Below are 22,321 nucleotides of genomic sequence, written 5' to 3' on the forward strand. Positions count from 1 at the left end.
CCTGTACTGGTGGGCAGACTGAGCAGCATCTCACCTGTATTGGTGGGCAGACTGCGCAGCATCTCACCAGTACTGGTGGGCAGACTGAGCAGCATCTCACCTGTACTGGTAGGCAGACTGAGCAGCATCTCACCTGTACTGGTGGGCAGAATGAGCAGCATCTCACCTGTACTGGTGGGCAGGCTGAGCAGCATCTCACCTGTACTGGTTGGCAGGTAAGACACTACACCGCCAAAGACTCTACAGGGGCAACAGGGTGCTCAGATAAGTTGGGAGGGTCAGCAGCCAGCTCAGGGGCCCAGGAGGGTAATATAACTGGAATAAAGTGCCCCTTTTTGGTCGATGGGTGTCAGTTGGGGGGCCCCTGGGCTCATTTTGCCCTGGGGCCCACTGGTACTAGAACCGGCCCTGCCAAAGCAGATTATGCTGCAACATACTTTGGGCCCCACTACAAGCTCCTATGTTAACAGGCACAATTAGTGGCTATATAAGTAGTAATAATCATAATATGCCAACTTTGACTATGTGAAATGTTGCATACATTTTCGCAATTACAGCCATACGTAATTATGATTTGGTCATTCAATTGAATTAAATTGATTTGCATAATTGTTTTGTAATTTTTGTGTAATTTCTTGCCAATTTTAGAGGTTAATATCAACGCCCCCATACATGCTATTGTCACCAAAATTGCTACATATGTTAGGGAGAATAGTGAGAACAAGGCAAACATTTTTCAAAAAAAGCCTTATAGTTTTTAAGAAAATTGATTTTAGCAAATGTAAAGGAAAAAGAGTTTTTAAACTCAGAAAAATGAGTTTAAAAAAACATTGTTTCTTTGCATTTTCAAAAATTGATTTTCTCTGAATCTACAAGGTATTTTTGTATTAAAAAAAAAATTGGTGACTATAGCATGTACTTTGCTACTAACTGCTAAATTCGGCACAACATTAAGCGGAAAGTACGCAAAATTGTGAAATGACAGTCCCTGATTAAGTTTACAACCAAAATGAATTAAGATTTTTTTAGAAGAGGGCATGGACCCATTTCTGACCATCCCTAACAGTAGTACAGAGGCGCCAGCCCAGAAGTGTAAAAAAGAGAAAAAAATGTAAAACTGGGGAGTTAGTAGTAGACTTACCTCCCCAAGGTAAACGCAAGATACTGTTGTTTTTTTCAACAAAAACAACTTATTTACATACTCCAGATAAGTGCAACGCATTTCGCGGACATATCCTACTTCATCAGGCTATAAAAAGGAGTAAACAACGTATGCGGTCAGGTAGAAAGCTTAGCGTCTGTGTGTAGTACATGGTTGAAGTAAAATATACCTGGCAAACCAATTATAAATCTGTCTGGCTACCACTGTGATTTAGCAAGCTCTTGCAAGGCCTGAGCGGCATAAGGGACGCAAAGCCCTATTGGAACTTTGTGGCCATACAAAATACAGGTTTTACTGGTATTTCTATTATATATATATATATATATATATATATATATATATATATATATATGTATATATATATATATATATATATGTATATATATATATATATACACTATGTTTCTTCCTGTGGTACTGCTTTTCCGTCCTTTCTTTCAGGGGCCGGCTGGTAATTACTGAGGCTTCCAGGTATCTGGGCAAAGAACATCTGAGTTATGGTCCTGATTGGCAGCTGTCAGAAGGAGGTGGGGTTATCGGCAGCCAATGATCTTAGATCTCCTGTAACAGGTCAGTGTGTGCTGTATTGCCCCTTCAGTGTCTGTCAGGACAAGCTGCAATCCTCCTCCCACCCTCCCTCTTTTCGGACTGTGGTAGGCTATTGCCTTTATTGGCGGTAAACGTTGCCCACGGTGGTGGGCGGGCTAAGTACTTTAGAAGTTTTTCGACTCTGATTGGTTATTTGATATGCTTGTTTTTGGATTATTTATATTTTACAGTTTTAATAAAGTTAATGTTGAAGTGTTAATTTATTTAATTAAATACTTTCAATATTAATTTATCGAACAACTTTAATTTGAAAAACGCAATAAACAGTGCCTACGGCCAATTTTCATCCACTGATGGTGTGTGTTGGGTTTTATCATTCAATGTTTTTATTTTGTAGTATGTGCCTCTCAAGTCCCAAGGTGGCCAAATCAGTGATCTCCCTGAGCAAACTCTTCAGCACTGTACTCCAAACATACACAAACTGATCAGGAACACATCCACCCTTCTGATTGTATGAAAAGAGGCAGCATTTCGCAGATGAAACCATCGCTGGTGTTTAGCCGTTTACAAGCTGACAGCACTGTGCGCCACCCAGCTACTTATCTGGGTACAGCTGTGGATAACGTTACAGAAGGCTAATTCAAATAACAAAAAAATCTAGACACAGTTTTCATTTTATGTGTGATTGATTTGCATGACTTTGAAATCAAACAATATGCCAGATCAGTCACTTTTTCAGTAACATGAATTGCTTAAAGAGACTCTGTAACAAAAATTGCATCCTGTTTTTTATCATCCTACAAGTTCCAAAAGCTATTCTAATGTGTTCTGGCTTACTGCAGCACGTTCTACTATCACCATCTCTGTAATAAATCAACTTATCTCTCTCTTGTCAGACTTGTCAGGCCTGTGTCTGGAAGGCTGCCAAGTTCTTCAGTGTTGTGGTTCTGTGATGCATCTCCCCATCCAGGCCCCTCTCTGCACACTGCCTGTGTATTATTTAGATTAGAGCAGCTTCTCTCTTCTCTCTTATCTTTTACAAGCTGGATAAATCCTCCTCTGAGCTGGCTGGGCTTTCACATACTGAGGAATTACATACAGGCAGAGCTGTCTGCACTCTGCAGGAAGAAACAGCCTGACACTTCAGTGGAAGATAGCTGCAGGGGGAAAGAAACACACAAATGATCTTTTGAGATTCAAAAGGAAGGCTGTATACAGCCTGCTTGTGTATGGATGTATTTTCTATGTGTGGACATACTGTACATCAATCTACTTCCTGTTTTGGTGGCCATTTTGTTTGTTTATAAACAAACTTTTTAAAACTGTTTTTAACCACTTTTAATGCGGCGAGGAGCGGCAAAATTGTGACAGAGGGTAATAGGAGATGTCCCCTAACGCACTGGTATGTTTACTTTTGTGCGATTTTAACAATACAGATTCTCTTTAAAGAACATGTATTGGGGATGGTAGAATACAGAGAGGTTTGATATTACACAAAAATTTAAGTTCATTACCATAAATATTTTGTCCCGCGGCCACCTTACATACTTACAACTAACCTGGTTGTATATCTTCCACCCCACAACACCACAACGCCTTCCAATGCTCATCTCCAAAGGCCTTCAGTTTTATAGTCACATGACCCCATCATTTGAAAAGAGGGTCGGGGAGTCACACTTGGATCTGGTTTGGCTCCAATCAGTGCTTTACCAGCTTTTCTGCATCCAAAAACACTTCCCCCATCTCATTCTTGGAACCTTGGTGTTACTCCTTAATTGCTGCTCCGCCCACCTGCAGGAGCAGCCACTGACGCTGTGTCCCCATGAAGGAAGCCAGGTCCCGGTAACTGCCACGCCTCCCTCTCCAATCAACACTAAAGTAGGGAGCGAGTGGCACAAACTCCACACCGTCTTCCAGCATAGACAGCAGGAGAAAGATTGCCGTAATGACACTGCAACCTGTCTGCAGAACAGAAGGACTTCCAGCCAGGAGTTTCAACATGAACTTATTGCTAAGACTTTGTGCAGGGAGTAGCCCCCTGCGACCTCCATTGGAGGGTAAGCTGGGGAGGGCCTGTGAGTGGGAGCTAGTTGGTGGTCCTGTAAAGAGTATCAGCGGCACATACCTGCTCCCAGCAGCAATACAGGTCCTCTTCATTTCCTGTTGAGTTTACAAGAGCAGTGCAGCCAGCCAATTACCATGCGGCTTCCGTCTCTGTCACATGACATGGAGCTGAAGCCGCATGGTGATTGGCTGGCTTCATGGCACTTCCAAACTGAACAGGTAGTGAAGAAAACCTGTATTGCTGCTGGGAGCAGGTAATGTATAACACCCACTCCACACTGTCGCCGCTCTGCATCATATACAGAACCGGGTCCCTCCAGCTCCCACATCCCTTCCCCTGTGATGGAGGTTAGGGAGGAGCCTGACAAATGTCTGCTGTTGTAACTGAACAGCTTCTGAAACAAAAACTCTTGGAGAATCGCTCTTATCTAGCGCTTTTCAGCGCAATTTTCCACTTTCCTATACTTAACATTGAGGCTGAATCGCCTCAGAAATGCTGCAGGACCCGCGTTTGTGTTTGGGAGAAATCACATCGCTCTGGTGTGATCCATCCCATCCAAATACATTAGCCAATCGCTTTTCAAAGCACTGGCGTTTTTAAAAGCGCTCAGAAGCGCTTGTGGTGTGCACCAGCCCTTAATTAGGTGGCAGCTGGTTAGTAAAACAGGGGCTATGAATGGCTAAATCTAAATACAATCTGATGAATTCTATAGGGACTTTATTGTTAAAAATAATGGAAATTTGGATGAATTATGTGTTAATTCTGTACAACAAATTCCTGTTGTAAAATGAAAACACTTTATGCTAATAACTTTATATGCAAGTTTGTCTTTTGTTCCCCATTTCCAAGTCAAAATACTCGAAATATCTATTTAGAACAGAACTATCCAAACTTTTAATGGAAAATCATTGTTTATGTATAAACTCCTGACATACATCAAGAGCCTTCTATATTAATATGATTTTTTATGAATGTATAATTGAATTAAAGTATTGTTACGCATTTGCCTGTCAGTCACTTTTATACGTTTTACCTGAACAGATTTTTTTGTATTCATTCTTCACTAAAAGAGAGACAATTTGTGAAAAAATTTAGGAGGGTTAAGAAAAAGATTGGTTACCATAGAAACCTGATCAGATTTACTGTTTCTAGGCCTTGGCTGAAAATTATATTTGTGGCATGATTGGTTGCTATAGGAAACTATATGACTATATTCGTCTGTGAAGCGTTTATTGATCAAATGTGATTTCAAAGATAAAATCTAATTTAACAAAGCAAACCTGTCCATAAAGAAAGCATGAGATTTGGTCCGCTGATGTTTTTTCATCAGTCCATTTACCTCAGCTAGATATTAGACAGGAAAACCGTGCCACTTGTATCGAACAATAATCACACTTATATCAACAAATACTCACACACTGGTTTGCAGGAATAGGCATTGGGTTCAAGTGGGGATAAGTCCAGGTTATACTTCATAGAATGCTTAGTGTATGTAACGATCGGTGAAGCACTGAGAGGATCTGATTACCAGTGATCTGCAGAATCACTGGGAATACAGATATATACCAGATTATACGTGATCTGCGGTATCACTGATAATCCGATATACTAGCTAACCTCTGTTCACCTGAGTAGAGTGTAGTGTTAGGTGCAACAATAACACTTAGAGGACTAGGCCTCAGTGCAGCAAGGAGTACTGCACAGATTTCTTCCGCAGACCTGAGCTCTCCAAGACGGGAGGAGTCAGACTGACAGTAGGAAGGACAGACTGAAAGTAACCTTCAGGAGGAAGGATCACTAACAGAGCGAGGAACCGCCTCTAACAGTAAGGTTGGTTCTCGAGGTCGGACAAGCCAGGTCGTACACACACGGACAGATAAAGTACAAGATCAGGAGGCAAAGGCGGAGTCAAAGTACAGGCAGGGTTCAGCAACGGGGTATCAGATATATCGGGGTACAAAATCAGGAGGCAGAAGCAGTCAAGGAACGAGCCGGGGTTCTGCAACAGAGTATCAGAAATATCGAGGTACAAGATCAGAGTTCAGGAGGATAGTCAAGGCAGGCAAAAGTCATAACAAATAAATACAATCAAACTAGTACTTTAGCTATCAACAGAATCTAGCTAAGTGTAGGATTACAGCTCCAGCTGGTCCCGGCACACTTGCGGATCTGACTACGGATCTGGGTGCTCCCACATATGTGATCGCACGCCAGACAAAGAGCAAGTGAACAACCAGCAGTATATATACTCTAGGACCTTTCCAGGACCTCCCTAATTGCTGGTCCAATGAGAGCAGTGGAATTTGTCAGCTGACCCAGCTGGTCAGCCGACTCCCTTCTAACTGCTATTTAAACTCTGCCTCTGTGCTCGCGCGCGTGTAAGTCTGAATCTTGGTGGACTATCAGTCCCAGCCACACCAGTACTGTCATGCAATGTATCTAGTGCGGGGGCCGCCTCTGATGAGGATTCCGCCGTTACCAATGCGGATTCCGCCGTTACCAATGCGGATTCCGCCGCACTGCCTATGCGGCATGCGGCATTTTTTCAGCGTTGTGACGCCATGCTGGACGTGGAAACAGCCGCCTCACTTCGAGAGACGGCGGCCTTTCCGCGTTTCCTTACAGTACCCCCCCCCCGAGGAGTGGACTCCGGACAACTCCTACCAGGTTTCTCGGGGTGTAAGGCATGAAACTCCCTCCTTAACTCGTCTGCATGCATGCGTGAGCCCGGTACCCATTGCCTCTCTTCAGTGCCGTACCCTTTCCAATGTACGAGGTACTGTACCGAGTTTTGTACCGTGCGTGAATCTAAAATTTTTTCCACTTCATACTCGGGTTGGGCATCTACCAACACGGGAGGAGGAGGAGTGGGACCCACCTGGACTGCTGGTTTAAGAAGGGACACGTGGAAAGACCTTACCCCCCGCATGCTGGTGGGAAGGTCAATGGTATAAGTGACGTTATTAATCTTTTTTGCTACCGGAAATGGACCGACAAACCTGGGACCTAATTTATCTGAGAGCTGTTTCAGGGCCAAATGACGTGTGGACACCCAAACCAAGTCTCCTGGCTGGAAGCTCCACTCTACTGAACATTTTTTGTCAGCTTGACCCTTCTGAGTAAAAAACGCCTTGTGTAAACTATCTCTCACCGTGCGCCAAATGTCTTTAAAAGACCTCTGCCAGGCCTCCAGAGCTGGAAATGGGGTGGAGGCCACTGGCAACGGTGAGAACTTGGGCAATCTTCCAGACACAACCTGAAACGGAGAGAATCCGGTGGAGGAGCTTTTTCAAATTGTTTTGTGCGAATTCCGCGAAGGGCAGAAATTTGACCCAATCGCTCTGTGTCTCCGCAACATAGCACCTCAAAAATTGCTCCAATGACTGGTTGATTCTCTCCGTCTGCCCATTGGTCTGTGGGTGGTAGCCCGATGAAAATGACAGCTTCATGCCCATTTGTTGGCAGAATGCCCTCCAGAATCTAGAAACGAACTGGACTCCCCGATCCGACACTATATTTTCCGGAATGCCGTGCAGCCGGAACACATGTGTAATAAACAGGTCAGCCAACTCCTGGGCCGAGGGGAGTCCTTTCAAGGGCACGAAATGGGCCATTTTGCTGAAGCGGTCGACTACCACCCAAATGACCGACATACCTTCTGACTTGGGAAGTTCACCCACAAAATCCATGGACAAATGAGTCCATGGTTCCCTCGGGGTGGGTAAAGGCTGCAAGGTACCCACAGGTGCCAGCCGGGAGGGTTTACTCTTGGCACAAATTGGACATTCCCTCACGAATTCCTTGCAATCTGCTGCCAAGGACGGCCACCAGGCGCATCTGGCTACCAGATCCTGTGTTCTAGATGCCCCAGGATGCCCAGCATTTTTATGTGCATGGAACATCTCTAGAACCTGGAGACGGAACGGTAGCGGAATGAACATTACCCCTGCGGGCTTCCCTTCCGGGATGTCTTGTTGAAAGGGAATTAAAGTCCCCTTCAAATCCCCCCAAGTCTCAGTTGCGGCTAGTACCAACCTCTGGGGAATAATAGTCTCTGGAATGGAGGGCTGTGCTGTCTCTGACTCGAAGCACCGGGATAAAGCATCCGCCTTGACATTTTTGCTACCCGGGGTGTACGTAATAATGAAAGAGAACCTGGAGAAAAATAATGACCAACGGGCCTGACGGGGGCTCAACCTCTTAGCCCCCTCAATGTACTCTAGGTTCTTGTGGTCAGTGTAGACCGTGACCGTATGCTCCGCTCCTTCTAACCAATGTCGCCATTCCTCGAAAGCTAACTTAATGGCTAAAAGCTCTCTGTTGCCAATATCGTAGTTCCTTTCCGCAGGGGAGAACCTACAGGAGAAGTAAGCACACGGGTGCATTCTACCCTGCAAGCCAGATCACTGAGACAGCACAGCCACGCCTCCCTCTCCAATCAACACTAAAGTAGGGAGCGAGTGGCACAAACTCCACACCGTCTTCCAGCATAGACAGCAGGAGAAAGATTGCCGTAATGACACTGCAACCTGTCTGCAGAACAGAAGGACTTCCAGCCAGGAGTTTCAACATGGACTTATTGCTAAGACTTTGTGCAGGGAGTAGCTCCCTGCGACCTCCATTGGAGGGTAAGCTGGGGAGGGCCTGTGAGTGGGAGCTAGTTGGTGGTCCTGTAAAGAGTATCAGCGGCACATACCTGCTCCCAGCAGCAATACAGGTCCTCTTCATTTCCTGTTGAGTTTACAAGAGCAGTGCAGCCAGCCAATTACCATGCGGCTTCTGTCTCTGTCACATGACATGGAGCTGAAGCCGCATGGTGATTGGCTGGCTTCATGGCACTTCCAAACTGAACAGGTAGTGAAGAAAACCTGTATTGCTGCTGGGAGCAGGTAATGTATAACACCCACTCCACACTGTCGCCGCTGTGCATCATATACAGAACCGGGTCCCTCCAGCTCCCACATCCCTTCCCCTGTGATGGAGGTTAGGGAGGAGCCTGACAAATGTCTGCTGTTGTAACTGAACAGCTTCTGAAACAAAAACTCTTGGAGAATCGCTCTTTTCTAGCGCTTTTCAGCGCAATTTTCCACTTTCCTATACTTAACATTGAGGCTGAATCGCCTCAGAAATCAGCAGAAATGCTGCAGGACTCGCGTTTGTGTTTGGGAGAAATCACATCGCTCTGGTGTGATCCATCCCATCCAAATACATTAGCCAATCGCTTTTCAAAGCACTGGCGTTTTTAAAAGCGCTTAGAAGCTCTCTTGGTGTGCACCAGCCCTTAATTAGGTGGCAGCTGGTTAGTAAAACTGGGGCTTTGAACGGCTAAATCTAAATACAATCTGATGAATTCTATAGGGACTTTATTGTTAAAAATAATGGAAATTTGTATGAATTATGTGTTAATTCTGTACAACAAATTCCTGTTGTAAAATGAAAACACTTTATGTTAATAACTTTATATGCAAGTTTGTATTTTGCTCACCATTTCAAAGTGAAAATACTCGAAATATCTATTGAGAACAGAACTATCCAAACTTTTAATGGAAAATCATTGTTATGTATGCTTTCTTGAAATACATTGAGAGCCTCCTAAAGTAATATGATTTTTTATGAATGTATAATTGAATTAAAGTATTGTTACGCATTTGCCTGTCAGTCACTTTTATACTTTTTACAGTTTTTTTGTATCTATTCTTCACTAAAAGAGAGACAATTTGTGAAAAAATTTAGGAAGGTTAAGAAAAAGATTGGTTACCATAGAAACCTGATCAGATTTACAGTTTCTAGGCTTTGGCTGAAAATTATATTTGTGGCATGATTGGTTGCTATAGGAAACTATATGACTACATTCGTCTGTGAAGCGTTTATTGATCAAATGTAATTTCAAAGATAAAATCTAATTTAACAAAGCAAACCTGTCCATAAAGAAAGCATGAGATTTGGTCCGCTGATGTTTTTTCATCAGTCCATTTACCTCAGCTAGATATTAGACAGGAAAACCGTGCCACTTGTATTGGACAATAATCACACTTATATCAACAAATAATCGCACACTGATTTGCAGGAATAGGCATTGGGTTCAAGTGGGGATAAGTCCAGGTTATACTTCATACAATGCTTAGTATGCTTTGCCTTCTTAAAACAGGAGGTATTTGAGATAATTCAGCTTTAAGTGAACATCTGTGATTACCCACAATGCACCGCTACTGAATATGATAAAGATCTCTTTATGCCCTGGAAGCCAGGCTTCCATCCAGAACCGCTGGTGTCTAGCAAGCCTATAGCTTATACATGTTACACAGCCACATCAACCTCACATGCAGACAGCCTGTTGCGGACTGTTGGTCCTCCTCAGTGCATGGCAGGGATTGATATGGTTCTATAGGGTTGATGTCGCTCTGTAACATGTATAAGCTATAGGCTTGCTATACAACAGCAGCTCTGTAACATGTATAAGCTGTAGACTTGCTATACACCAGTGACTCTGTAACATGTATAAGCTGTAGACTTGCTATACACCAGCAGCTCTGTAACATGTATAAGCTATAGGCTTGCTATACACCAGCAGTTCTGTAACATGTATAAGCTATAGGCTTGCTATACACCAGCGGCTCTGTAACATGTATAAGCTATAGGCTTGCTATACACCAGCGGCTCTGTAACATGTATAAGCTATAGGCTTGCTATACACCAGCGGCTCTGTAACATGTATAAGCTATAGGCTTGCTATACACCAGCATTTATGTAACATGTACAAGCTATAGGCTTGCTAGACACCAACAGTTCTGTAACATGTATAAGCTGTAGACTTGCTATGCACCAGCGGCTCTGTAACATGTATAAGCTATAGGCTTGCTATACACCAGCAGTTCTGTAACATGTATAAGCTATAGGCTTGCTATACACCAGCGGCTCTGTAACATGTATAAGCTATAGGCTTGCTATACACCAGCGGCTCTGTAACATGTATAAGCTGTAGACTTGCTATACACCAGCGGCTCTGTAACATGTATAAGCTGTAGACTTGCTATACACCAGCAGCTCTGTAACATGTATAAGCTATAGGCTTGCTATACACCAGCAGTTCTGTAACATGTATAAACTATAGGCTTGCTATACACCAGCGGCTCTGTAACATGTATAAGCTATAGGCTTGCTAGACACCAGCAGTTCTGTAGCATGTATAAGCTATAGGATCACTATACACCAGCGGCTCTGTAACATGTATAAGCTATAGGCTTGCTATACACCAGCAGTTATGTAACATGTACAAGCTATAGGCTTGCTAGACACCAACAGTTCTGTAGCATGTATAAGCTGTAGACTTGCTATACACCAGCGGCTCTGTAACATGTATAAGCTATAGACTTGCTATGCACCAGCGGCTCTGTAACATGTATAAGCTATAGGCTTGCTATACACCAGCGGCTCTGTAACATGTATAAGCTATAGGCTTGCTAGACACCAGCAGTTCTGTAGCATGTATAAGCTATAGGATCACTATACACCAGCGGCTCTGTAACATGTATAAGCTATAGGCTTGCTATACACCAGCAGTTCTGGATGTAAGCCTGGCTACAGGGGCATACAGAGATGATTTGCATATTCAGTAGTTCATACAATCAAAGATCACTTACTTTGCTCTATACAGTACCTGATACCTGAAATAAAAAAAAACTTTACGTAGCATAATACGGTATACACAAGTTATTGAAGTGCTCAGCCCAGTGAAAGGTGACGGGTCTCAATCTTTGAACCTATCATGCAGCAGCTCACCAAATGTAGCCACCTCACAGATCAGGTGGATCTAACATATGTATTAAAGGACTGCTCTCGCAAAAATTGTAAAATTTAAAAAACATGTAAACATACACAAATAAGTAGTATCTTTCTTCCAGAGTAAAATGAGCCATAAATTACGTTTCTCCTATGTTGCTGTCACTTACAGAATTTAGTAGAAATGTGACAAAACCGACAGGTTTTGGACTAGTCCATCTCTTCATGGGGAATTCTCAGCATGGCCTTTATTCTTTATAAAGACATTCCCTGAAAAGGATTCGTACAATGATGCTGGCCAGCCTCCCTGCTCACTGTACACTTTTTTTGGCAGTTGGACAGAGTAACTGCCATTCACTAATTGCTTTTGAAAATAAACAAAACCCTGAGAATCCCCCAGGAGGAGATGAGCTAGACTAAAACCCTGTCGGTTCTGTCAGAATTCTACCACCTACTGTAAGTGACAGCAACATAGGAGAAAAATCATTTACAGCTCATTTTACTCTGGGAGAAATGTACAACTTACTTGTATGTGTTTACATGTATTTTTAATTGTACGATAGTGGTCCTTTAACCCCTCTCAGTAGAATAAGGCACCGCCTCCGACAATCAGTTAGAAGGGAATTCTTTCAAATGTTTATTCCATAGGCTCCTGGAGTAATCAAGCATTTCAATAAGCCTCAGATCGGTGTCTATCGGAGTACTAAATGTGAAAGCGCAGCATCCCGCTTACTGGCCACCTTCCCCGGGGAATCCCTCCTGCTTTCTTCCTGTTGTTCTGCCTTTTTACCCCTCCCACTCTGTCAAGCACTGCTCTTCATCCCTATGACCTCCTCCATAGTAAAATAATGCATCACTAGCCTGCAGGCTAGCAACGTATCCGTAACAGAACTGGCCCTGAACTGGCGCCCAACAGAAATTGTAACTATGTACTTAGCTTAACACCAACCCAACCTCGTACTTTAACCTAACTTTTGGCTCTTCTTCTAAGGGATTAGCTTCAAGTGCAGAGCTAACACAAATGGTACAGATAGGCTCACATTCAGGACTTCAAAAAGAAATGGTGCTTTATTGTGGCAAACAAGAGGTGCTCGCTCGGATACCCCCATCACGAATTAGACTCTGTCCACTTACTCACTATCATGAGTAGAAAGGGATATTTGAATCGAGTGCGGTTTTGAGTCGAATAACCGCATGTAATCACAAATCAGGAATGGTATTCATGATTATAAACCTGCCGACTTTAACATTTAATAGCAAAGCCCCCTTACATACTATGAACACCACATTTGCCACATATGTTAAGACGGAAAAAGTGGGAACAAGAGGAAAAACATTTTTTTTCAAAAAGACCTTATAGATTTTGAGAAAATTGATTTTAAAGTGTCAAAGGAAAAAAAATATACTTTTAAATGCAATAAATACATTAACTGTCATTTACATGTACACTTTTTCCCTTTTGGAACTTTAAAATCGATTTTCTCAAAAACTATAAGGTCTTTTTGAAATGTTCCCCCTCTTGTTCCCACTGTTCTTAACATATCTGCAAATTTGGTGTTTGGTTTGCACGCCTCAAAGGTCAAACAACAAGTCGTTCAGACATCATGTACACACTGGCCAACAAGTCGTTAGATATGGTAATTTACATGTCAACTTGATAATGGACAATGGACTGGATAGAACAATGGACTAGATTAAATGACCGATCAAACGACTTGTTGTTTGAATGTCTTTTAGTGTCCTACTAATAGACATTCAAACAAGTCGTTTGTACACATGTACGGACCTAACTGTCGCTTGATTGACGGTTAGTCCACGGATACGGCAAGCAGATCTGTCAAAACTGCTGCTATCAGTCTAACGATTGAATGTTCACATGTCCAACTGTCGTTCAAACGACCAGTTTGAATGACAAGTCATTGGGAAAAATCATACGTGTGTATGTTCCTTAGGGCTCTTTCACATCTGAGCTTGCGTTGGAGAACGCTCAAAGCATACATTTTGTTGTATGCGTTTTAATGCGTTTTGATATGCATTGCACTGCAGTGAGTGTGCGTTTTTAATCCGTTTTCAATGCGTTACAGCACATAGAAAAACGCAGGTAATTTTTTTTTCTTAACTTTCTACATTGTTCCTCTGTTGCATTCTGGGACTGATTGCCTGCGTTAACGGATTAAAAACGCGCATAGTGTGCATTTTACATTGACTAACATTGTAACGCATAAAGCTAGCGTCGGCCGAAAAACTGCGCCTGGGTGCAGTGTAACGCAACGCACAAAAAGGCTGCGTTATATGTGAAAGCTAAAATGAAAGTCTATGGACTTTCATTTCACCTTGGGTAACGCAAACTTTACCCTTTGCGTTGAAACGCAGAAAATCTGCCCTAATGTGAAAGAGCCCTTAAACCCTTGGATTGAAAGTAACTTGGTTTAAGAGTGCTTTGCAATACAAGCAAAAACTTTTGTGAAATTTTGACTTAATATACAAACAATGGCTATCATTCATAAAGCATTCCCGCATGCGGAAATGCTGAAAACAGCTGACTTTACCGACAACTTTGCAAAATGTGTATTCATAAAGCCTGTTTCCACATGAAAAGCTGACAATACTGAGCAGAGCGATAAATCACTGCCTTGTGCGGTGATTATCGTAAAAAAATGTAACAAAATGTAAATTAATAAAGATTACCGCAAGCGGTGTGAGGTCGGGAAGTACTGCTCCCTTGCATGTGGCGATAACAATGTTAAAGAGACTCTGAAGCAAGAATAAATCTCGCTTCAGAGCTCATAGTTAGCAGGGGCATGTGTGCCCCTGCTAAAACGCCGCTATCGCGCGGCTAAACGGGGTCCCTTCACCCCCAAACCCACCCCCGCAAGCATTGGTCGCAAACTTGGTCGTGAGTTTTCTTTTCCTGGAGGCAGGGCTAACGGCTGCAGCCCTGCCTCCAGTCGCGTCTATCAGCGGCGCATCGCCGCCTCTCCCCCGCCCCTCTCAGTGAAGGAAGACTGAGAGGGGTGGGGGAGAGGCGGAGATACGCGCTGACAGACGTGCGTGGGGCAGGGCTGCGGCGGTTAGCCCTGCCCCAACCAGGAAGAGATCCCCCGCTGCACTGAGGGGATTTGGGGGTGAAGGGACCCCCGTCAAGCCGCGGGATAGCGGCGGTTTAGCAGTGGCACACATGCCCCTGCTATCTATGAGGTCTGAAGCGAGATTTATTCTCGCTTCAGACTCTCTTTAAGTGAATGGAGACACAGACCTCCCAGGCAGCTGCAGTAGATCGAAACACGGGGAAATGTATCAACTCGACTGCTTCCTGTGTTTCCGCAAGCCTACCGCCTGCCTACCGCCAGCCTAATTTGGAGAATCTCCGCAGTGCTATCGCAACTGGCAACATTTTTATGAATGAGCAGCCAGAAGTCTAAAATACCGACAGCTGTGTTTTCCCGCACAGATTCTCTTTACCGACCACACTTTTATGAATGATAGTTAATGTCTTGATATACAAGCAAAAAAAGTATACATGCGTCTGTCATCACAGCTGAGCCAATAGTTCTTCGCCCTTTGACGCTGCAGGATTGTACTTCATTGTATGAACAGTGTAGAGACAGTGCAAAGTCACATTTCCATGAAATCCTCAAAAGTAACTGTCATTGGATAAGTTCCTTGTTAAAGCCGCACAAAATAAAGGTTGGGCGAGTCAACAGTCGGCAATGATTCTGTTAGTTATAGCGAAAGTCTTGTTTACATTTTTATTTTATACTATTTTACTATAACTGTTTTTGGATTGTGGAGGGAATCACCTGGGTTTCCATTAATTCTTATGGGGAAATTTGCTTTGATGTAAGAGTGCTTTGGATTACAAGCATGTTTCCGGAACAAATTATACTCACATACCAAGACTCCACTGCATATGGATTACATCACCTCCCAGGACCTATCAGCCAGAAGATCTCACCCTGCTCTACTCCCAGCCAGACCCAGAACTCAGGCCAGGACTTTGCCAACTTTTGGCTAATCTATTTTAAATGCATTTATTCATGAAGACACTCAGGCCAGTTTCACACTAGAGACCAGCATTAGCGGTTTGGTGCAATCGGATGATCGCATCATAATGTTAAAAATAATCTTTAGAGATTTCCGTGGCAATGTGGGGTAACTCGCAGTTGTTGTCGCGTTAAATCGTCAAACTTCTGGTGCATCGCACCGCACGGCAGGAGGTATGAAATGCTTTAGCATTACCCTGCGGTGAAAAAGGGTAACACAACGCAATGAAAACGTCCCAGCGTGAAAAGGCCTCAAGGTGAAGTAGTATATTAAAAAAACACCCGAAGCGAAATTAAACTAATGAAATAAATGATTGTATTTATCTTTCTTCTCCTAAAAATGACTTTTTAAAATAGTCCACAGTTTTATTTTATGTTTAAATCTACTTTTTAAGTCTTTACTGTTTTATTGTTTTTGCTCAATGACACATTCATTGAAGTATGCCAGAGCTAAAATCTATGAACTATTTACTCTTTTTATCTCTTTCCTGCTCTCAGAAGCCATTCTCTGCTAGGAAAGTGTTTTATAGTTGGAATTTCTTATCAGTGAGGGTCACACTGTAGTCACTTCCTGTCTGAGTCAGGACAGAGTCAGCCACTTACATACCTGATATTTAACTCTTTCAGGCAGAGAAAGAAAAAAAGGAACACAGCATAGTTATTGTGTGTTAGGCACTGTACATACACATGTCTATCTCATCATGTCACATGTCACTTCGGGTATCCTTTAACAAATGAAACGTGAACAGGAACATTCAGAATAATGATGCCATTAGCTTCCATACATTGTTCAGCTCCATAAAGCTGTATCCAGGCTCCATCAGTGTAACAAATCCGTACAAAACGTCTGCCCCTCAGCTACATAATGACATCTTAATATAGATTGCGGGTACAAAATGTGCAGAATTCGCACTGATACCACCAACGTGCTTTCCAGCGAGCAAATGACAAACACTGTGTTTATCACATACGCTGACAGGTGTTGACACTCTTGTGAAATATTACACTTTCCCTCATTATTACAGCTCCTCTGCACCACACATAGATTTCTGTTTTTATCTCCAGCACATACTTTCTGGAAGGAGCGCTGAAGTTTATTTCTGTAGCTGAGATGATGTTGAACATTGCAGGATGCGAGTATGTCACTGATCTCACAGTTCCCAGTGTCACAAGCCGTGCAATCATTATGGAAATGTGTGCTCGGTGACATCACTTGGGTTAGAGGGACCCTCCAGGCTATCACACAACATCTCCTCAACAGAACTTTTGGAGGGCAACACATGGCTTGGCAAGGATTGATGGCAAATTTTATTTGAGCTTGATTACATTGTTTTTGCGTGTATGTATAACACAGTTTTTACAGTACATATGAAAAGAAAAGGTCCGCTTCAATGTCTTCAAGATTTATTAGGGACTTATCCCAAATCAGCAGGACAAACACAAAGCTGACATGTTTCGGACCTCGATTGGTCCTTAATCAATTAATTAATTGTTCTGTCTACCAGCCTGGGTTGCCGAGGTCCAGCTCTGTCTACAGTCTGAGTGCAGCGCTATATCCATCCTTTTTTTGGACAGTTTTTACAGTGGGGGACATTTATCAAGAGTGTCTGAGACAAAATATTGTAGGTTTTTAGAAATCCGTGCAGAATTGTCTCAGACATCCTAAGAAATCACTAGCTAGTGCAGATACCTTCTTAAACTGTTGCAAAATAGGAGGAGTTAGGAAGGTCTCTCAGGCAGTGCAGTGTGTGAGGGGGAGGAGCCCTTCACAAATCACATCTAGCCTGCACTGCTGCACTATCTGTAGAACAGCTATTGAGCACGTCAGCAGTTTAGGGATGGATTTGTACTTTTCTTAACTGTAGTGCAGCTCTAGAAATCCACGCTAACCTGCCACTATTATGTAGGCTTTGGGAAGTTTCTTATTATCATGCAGAACAGTTCCTCTGCTGGTTAGAACAGTTTTAGAAGAAAAAACTGTCAGTAATGCTTTGATAAATCTGGCTCAGAGTTTCTAGCAGAAAGTGTCAGCAGTGTCAGGACTTGCTACCAGTTAAACAGGGACTTTACCAATAGAAAGTAGTAGTAGGAAAAAAATAAAACAATACATTGCAAAGCGAGCGGTTAAAAGTAGAAGCTAGATCAAGAAAGGATTGATATTCGCCATGTAATTTGTTAATGTTGTTTAATCCACCTTCTTTCTGCAGATCATCATCTTTACTGCTGGCAGACATGAAAAAAACAGACAACATAAACTGCCATTGTCTATAAACACACTCACTAACAATATGATAGGATGAAATGTGTAAAATAAATTATAAGTGGGAAACTGTTGGGGCCATGGCCCTGACATCACACCGTGGGAGGGGTTTCACCACAATATCAGCCATACTGATGTCCCTGATGCACTATTATAGAAAAGGTGGGAAATGGCGTATAGAGTTGGGCCGAACGGTTCACCTGCAAACAGTTCCATGCGAACTTCCGTGGTTCGCGTTCCGCAGGCGAACCTTTGCGGAAGTTCGGTTCGCCCCATAATGCACCATGGAGGGTCAACTTTGACCCTCTACATCACAGTCAGCAGGCACAGTGTAGCCAATTAGGCTACACTAGCCCCTGGAGCCACTCCCCCCTACTAAAAGGCAGGCAGCGGCGACCATTACGGTCACTCGTGTGCCTGCATTAGTGAGAGTAGGGCGAGCTGCTGCACACTCTCTCTCATAGGGAAAGATTAGTTAGGCTTAGCTTGTCCCTGGCTGCATACCTGTTCTGTTCAGTACCTGCATACCTGTTCTGTGAACCCACCACTGCATACCTGTTCTGTGAACCCACCACTGCATACCTGTTCTGTGAACCCACCACTGCATACCTGTTCTGTGAACCCACCACTGCATACCTGTTCTGTGAACCCACCACTGCATACCTGTTCTGTGAACCCACCACTGCATACCTGTACTGTGAACCCACCACTGCATACCTGTTCTGTGAACCCAGCACTGCATACCTGTACTGTGAACCTGCCACTGCATACCTGTACTGTTCAGTGAACCCGCCACTGTATACCTGTTCTATTCAGTGAACCCGCCACTGCATACCTGTTCTGTTCAGTGAACCCACCACTGCATACCTGTTCTGTTCAGTGAACCCGCCACTGCATACCTGTTCTGTTCAGTGAACCCGCCACTGTATACCTGTTCTGTTCAGTGAACCCGCCACTGCATACCTGTTCTGTTCAGTGAACCCGCCACTGCATACCTGTTCTGTTCAGTGAACCCGGCACTGCATACCTGTTCTGTTCAGTGAACCCGCCACTGCATACCTGTTCTGTTCAGTGAACAGTTTGGTGTGTCAGTGTGAAGCAGTACCTTAATTACACTACCTGATTGATGTATACACATGCAAGATGTTTTAAAGCACTTTAGGCCTGTCATTTAGCATTCAATATAATTTCTGCCCTTAAAACGCTGCTTTGCGTCAAATCCAGATTTTTCCAGGGGACTTTTGGCGTGTATCCCACTCCGCCATGCCCCCCTCCAGGTGTTAGACCCCTTGAAACATCTTTTCCATCACTTTTGTGGCCAGCATAATTTTTTTTTTTCAAAATTCGCATCCCCATTGAAGTCTATTGCGGTTCGCGAACTTTAACGCGAACCGAACCTTCCGCGGAAGTTCGCAAACCTGGTTCGCGAACCTAAAATCGGAGGTTCGGCCCAACTCTAATGGCGTATCAGCTACCGATCGGGATGAAGTAAGTTCAGTCCCGGGTTAAACTTGCTCTATGAGGGATTTGTATAGGAGTTTAAAATGAGAAATAAAGTAAAAACAAAACATAATAAAATAGTTAAATCTTAATGTGCTGCCCCACCTTCAGTTTTCTTCAATAAGGAGGAGAGTTGTAGCGTGATCAGGCCTCCCCACCCCCTGATTTAAAGAGGAACTCCAATGAAAATTATTTAATAAAAAAAAGTGCTTCATTTTTACTATAATTATGTATAAATGATTTAGTCAGTGTTTGCCCATTGTAAAATCTTTTAAATCTCTGATTTACATTCTGACATTTATTACATGGTGACATTTTTACTGTTGGCAGGTGATGTAGCTGCTGCATGCTTTTTGGCAGTTGGAAACAGCTGTAAACAGCTATTTCCCGAAATGCAACAAGGTTCACAGACAGGAAACTGCCAGGAGTACCACGGTCCTCAGAGCTTCTTGTGGGAGGGGTTTCACCACAATATCAGCCATACAGCGCCCCCTGATGGTCTGTTTGTGAAAAGGAATAGATTTCTCATGTAAAAGGGGGTATCAGCTACTGATTGGGATAAAGTTCAATTCTTGGTCGGAGTTTCTCTTTAACCAGCATGGACAAAGCAGGCAGACAATGGAAGCCCTTTGGCTATGCACCAATGCCCATTAGTAATAGACTCCATACCTTTTCCCACCTCCCTGATGACCTTAGAGCAGGTGGTGGTAATTACTGAGAAGGGGAGGGGCAGGGAGATAATATTCCTTATCACAGGTTAATGAGTAAAGGGGTATTTCTATAATTCTGGGTTCTTATTTCACTAGGGTCAGTATCTGTGACAAGTATGTTTTAGTGCAAATATATTTGATCAAAGAATATAGTTGGTTTTATCGTACCTCTGGCAAGGCACTGTTACCTAGGCAATATGGGTTGCGCACAGTGTGCATTGTACATTGCATAGTTGGGGTAGGTTATGGTAAAATGGCTGTGCACTCCCTGTGCCTGGCAAGTTTACTGATGTTTAGTGAATATGGCTCATAGATAGGACCAGGGATGTAAACTACCGACCACATACACCTCCGAGACCAGGGATGGTCGATGAAAAGCAGATCATTCTGAGTTGGTGCAAATGTCAAGCTAGTTTTATGCAAATCCCTGCAACTTGGAGATGAACCAATCAAATACAACAATAGCCACACCACCTGATTAGCTTATTTTCAAGCCACACAAATGTTGATACTATGATCAGCTCATTAACCATCCCTACCTAAGGCACGTTTAAATATTTAAAAATTATGTTCATTTACATTGACATACTCATAATACCTAAAAGAAGAGGAAGGAGGGACAACGAGGGATAGGAAGATTTGACTATAAAATGTGAAATGTTTCTCTAAAAGAAAAGGTGCTGAATGTACATAGATAAAACAGAGGACTCACCTTTAAAGAGAAACTCCAACCTAGAATTGAACTTTATCCCAATCTGTAGCTGATACCCCCTTTTACATGAGAAATATAATGCTTTTCACAAACAGACCATCAGGGGGTGCTGTATGACTGATATTGTGCTGAAACCCCTCCCACAAGAAGCTCTGAGTACCGCGGTACTTTTGGCAGTTTGTTACAATGTAACAAGGTTCACAGACAGGAATTAGCTGTTTACAGCTGTGTCTAACAGCCAAAACAGCATGCAGCAGCTACATAACCTGCCCACAGTAAAAATGTCACCATGTAATAAATGTCAGAATGTAAATCTGGGAGAGGAAAGCTTTTACAATGAGTAAACACTGACTAAATCATTTATACATAATTATGGTAAAAATGAAGCACTTTTTTATTGCATTATTTTCACTGGAGTTCCTCTTTAAGGACGAGACAACCACAACAGGCTACTAATATTTACTAAAGAAAATGACAATGCGTTTCATGAAATGCCACTGTGCTTCCTCGGGGGAAAGGGTACCCGTCGCTATCAGAATAGATGATTGAGTGCTTTTGTTACCATGATGGAGCTGCATTGTCTGGCTCTCCTCCCAAAAACATTCCAGTAGATTAACAGACATCTGACCAAGTGGCTTGTAAGGAAACGCGGAAAGGCCGCCGTCTCTCGAGGTGAGGCGGCTGTTTCCGCGTCCAGCATGGCGTCACAACGCGGAAAAAACACTGCATGCCGCATAGGCAGTGCGGCGGAATCCGCATTGGTAACGGCGGAATCCGCATCAGAGGCGGCCACTAGATACATTGCATGACAGTACTGTTGTGGCTGGGACTGATAGTCCACCAGGATTCAGACTTACACGCGCGCGAGCACAGAGGCAGAGTTTAAATAGTAGTTAGAAGGGTGTCGGCTGACCAGCGGGGTCAGCTGACAAATTCCACTGCTCTCATTGGACCAGCAATTAGGGAGGTCCTGGAAAGGTCCTAGAGTATATATACTGCTGGTTGTTCGCTTGCTCTTTGTCTTGCGTGTGATCACACATGTGGGAGCACCCAGATCCGTAGTCAGATCCGCAAGTGTGCCGGGACCAGCTGGAGCTGTAATCCTACACTTAGCTAGATTCTGTTGATAGCTAAAGTACTAGTTTGATTGTGATTATATGTTATGACTTTTGCCTGCTTTGACTATCCTCCTGAACTCTGATCTTGTACCTCGATATTTCTGATGCTCTGTTGCCGAACCCCGGCTCGTTCCTTGACTCTGTTTCTGCCTCCTGCAGTGCTGGGCCGAAATTACGCATGAGCGTAATTACGCATCGTAATTCAATCTAAATTTACGCGTAAGCGTTACGCGTAACTTACGGTCTTACGCGTAATTATTTACGCGTAAGACCGTAAGTAGTATCGTAATTACACTGTCTACCGTAATTGATAGGCATGCGTAATTTTACGAACACTTACGCGTAATTTTACGCGTAATTACTAATGTAAAATCTCCCATTTTCTAAGAGTAGCCAATCAGTCAACATCCTAAGCAACCAATA

The 22,321-nt window shown here is 43.3% G+C and overlaps 1 protein-coding gene across 9 annotated transcripts in view; it reads right to left on the reverse strand.

Annotated features, from left to right (window-relative positions):
* Positions 1–22,321, reverse strand: part of FSHR (follicle stimulating hormone receptor) — a 294,915-nt gene that overhangs the window by 131,848 nt on the left and 140,746 nt on the right. Inside the window, exon 1 of one of the 9 annotated variants that reach the window (XM_068233078.1) lies at positions 11,726–11,844. The exons of 7 other annotated variants lie outside the window; for them this stretch is intronic. Coding sequence is in view for 1 of the 2 variants with exons in the window: in XM_068233075.1 (XP_068089176.1) it covers positions 3,837–3,868 (32 nt within the window). In the remaining variant the exon portion in view is untranslated. Of the gene's footprint in view, positions 1–3,836; positions 3,879–11,725; positions 11,845–22,321 lie in introns of those variants that run through there. One more of the 9 variants, XM_068233075.1, reaches the window with a different exon arrangement.

Source organism: Hyperolius riggenbachi, chromosome 4 (assembly GCF_040937935.1).
Source record: "Hyperolius riggenbachi isolate aHypRig1 chromosome 4, aHypRig1.pri, whole genome shotgun sequence".
Lineage (NCBI taxonomy): Eukaryota > Metazoa > Chordata > Amphibia > Anura > Hyperoliidae > Hyperolius > Hyperolius riggenbachi.